The sequence below is a fragment of the Apaloderma vittatum genome, unplaced genomic scaffold (genome assembly GCF_000703405.1).
Source record: "Apaloderma vittatum isolate BGI_N311 unplaced genomic scaffold, ASM70340v1 scaffold41976, whole genome shotgun sequence".
Taxonomy (NCBI): Eukaryota; Metazoa; Chordata; class Aves; order Trogoniformes; family Trogonidae; genus Apaloderma; species Apaloderma vittatum.
In genome coordinates, this window is record NW_009724125.1 from 3845 (window position 1) to 6605 (window position 2761).

At 49.3% G+C, this 2761-nt stretch overlaps 1 protein-coding gene across 1 annotated transcript in view; it reads left to right on the top strand.

The window, feature by feature from the left end:
• CTSH (cathepsin H) overlaps positions 1-1749 on the top strand; it is a gene marked incomplete at its 5' end in the record, with an annotated part of 5493 nt that extends 3744 nt beyond the window's left edge. The window contains 2 exons of the mRNA XM_009872360.1: positions 1010-1135; positions 1674-1749. Of these exons, the coding sequence (XP_009870662.1) occupies positions 1010-1135; positions 1674-1749 (202 nt within the window). The remainder of the gene's footprint in view (positions 1-1009; positions 1136-1673) is intronic.
• Positions 1750-2761: the final 1012 nt, after the last annotated feature.

Consider the following 2761-nt stretch of genomic DNA (forward strand, 5'->3'; position numbering starts at 1 on the left):
ATTAGGCAAGAAGTAGGCAAAGCGCATGTTTGGAGAGAACTAGAAAAATACTTTAATGAATCCTCAGTCACATAGAACTGCAGGGAAAATTAAACTGAGAGTCTAAGTGTGAGCGATCTGCTCCGTGGAGCTGCAGGGGCAAGAGGCGGCAGCACCGCAAATTCAGGTGGCGTTGCTGTTGTAATAAAGGCCGTAATGTCAAAGTTTAGAGAAAGCAACAGGCAGGTGTAAGGTGTGAAAGCAGGTAAGACAGTCAAGATACTTCGTGGTAGGATTTCAGTTTGAGGAACACGCCAAGTTATCCTGTAGATTTGTAGCCTAAGGTAGATCTGAAGTCAGAGCCGTGGGATAATTGATGCTCCAGTGGTTTCAGCCTGTGCTCCCCTGAGCAACTGTTGGCAGATTCAAGAAAAGTAAATCTGTTTTGGTTATCTGCCATTTGAAAATGCTTAAAAATAAGTGCTCTGGAGGTGGGAGTATGTACCCCGTGTTGTCTTGTTTGATACCACAGGCAGCAGCTTTCATCAAGTGCAATATAAACCCTGGAAATCCGGAGGAAATACAAGGCAATGTGTATTTAGTTTGAGTAACTCGCTGTTCCCTGTGTGCAAAATTTGGAACAGTACCCCTGACCTTTGGGGCAGAACAAACTCTTACAGGGATGAACTAAGAGCTTCTGTTTTTCACTGGAAAAATTCCTTTGCTGCATTTTCTCCTTGTGGCTCGTTCTTGTGTGACAATGTTGACATTAATTCCGAATAAGAGGCAGGACCAGGTGCTCAGATCCCAGTTCCATGTACCCCATCAGACATGGGCAGTAATAATTCCCGAGTGAGAAAACAGGGCAGTACCTCTTTTCCTTGGCTTCCCTCCCTACTCTCCACAACTAGAAGTTCAGAGTATCCGTAAGTTCTCCCTGCAGCTGGGCGCAAGCGGCCATGCCAGCTCACCCCTGAGCAGTCACAGGCTGGTTTGTCAGGTAACAAACCTGCGTTACGACCCTTTGCAGCCCACGATGCGAGCACACTCCAGACAAGGTGAACCATGCTGTCCTCGCTGTGGGGTACGGAGAAGAGGACGGGACTCCGTACTGGATTGTGAAGAACTCCTGGGGCCCACGGTGGGGCATGGACGGGTAAGGAAGTCCTGACGGTACCAGACCTGTACCCAGTAAAAGGGGAGTCACGCGTATGGGATTCCACTCACCCTCTCCAGCCCCCAGGTCGCTTTTTGCAGCTGTTTCATACTGTGGGAAGAGGCAGGGAAATCATCCCAGCCCCTACAAACCAGCCCTGGGGTGACTTGTCAGAGTAGACCCTCATCACCAGGGTGAGAGCCATGGTGCCAGGAGAGAACCACGTCTCTTCCCCGTGACATGGCCAGAGAAGAAAGGGTCGTGCCGGGAGTGAGTTTCACTCCAGCTCCACTGGTATTTCCAGCTGCAAGTGACATTTTTTAGAGTCGGGTGTCTGTGATGTAAGGGGGACAGGGAATTGCATCGCCTGGCTAACTGCTGGCGGCAGCGGCTGCGCCACAGGTATTTGCTGCAGGTGCTGGCAAGGTGAGAAAGGAGCTCGCCCGTAAGGAGAGCCCTCGCCTGACATCACTCTCTGTCTCGCCGACTCTGCTGGAGGGGAGGACGCTCACTCCTACACGTTTCTTCCTCTTTTTAGGTACTTCCTGATTGAACGTGGCAAGAACATGTGTGGTCTTGCGGCTTGTGCATCTTACCCAGTTCCTCAGGTGTGAGAGGAGAGCGCGGGCTGGGGGAGGCGGGCACAGGAAGAGGAGCGGCTGGTTTGTGCACAGATTTCCAGAGCGAGAACCAGATGAAACACCACTCTGCCAAAAGTCGTTCCCTGCAGACAGATTCCTCGCCTCACCCGCAGCCTCTGGCAGCCTGTCCCGGCCAAGGGCAGTCAGCAGCGGGGGGCTGCTGGGATGAGGGAAATGTTACCCAGCTTTCAGACACAACCTGACAAAGCTCACCCCTTCCTTCAGGTGGCCATTTCCCAAACAACAGCGCTAACTCCTAGGCATTTTATTCTTAATTTTCTGTGAAGGAGCTTTTGCCTTTCTCTCGAGAAGGATGAATGCTGTGATTTTTAAGTCTTACCTATTTTCGTTGAATTTTTAAAGTATTTTTTTAATTAAAAAAATTAGGATATTTTAATGCAGAAGAAATAAAAGATGGATGATTTTCTTTTATGAATCAGAAATGAATGAAGAAAGCAAGAAGCTTGTTGCTAATCGTTTGTGAACAAGCGATGGTATGAGAAGGCTGTGTGTCAGGAGGGGGCACTTCTGCTCTGTGTTATTTCACGCTGAAATCGGCCACTGCCTGAATAAATATGACTCCTCACCGGTGTGACGTGTGCTCTCCGCAGCTGGTGGTGTCTGTGCTTTCCCATCCTGGAGGCCCCAGGGATGTCTGAGGTGGACACCATCCTCGTGACTCGGTCTGGGGTTGCACAACTTGATTTCGTAACAGGCTTTCGCCTGCCTGAGGCGGGGCTGTGTTGCCTGGGATCTGAGCCTGGTGCTTTCCCTCACTGATCACGGAGTGGTTTGGGTTGGAAGGGACCTTAAGGCAGAGAAAAACAGGTACTAAGAGAGGAAAAAAATTATAAACATGCAGAAAAGGAGGAGAAAACATATACTAAGGATATATAAATGTATTCAATTGACGTTAAAAGTTCAAAGCTGCCCTCATGTTGCCATAAAGGTGGAAGAATAATTTTTACTGCCTTGAGAGTGGTAA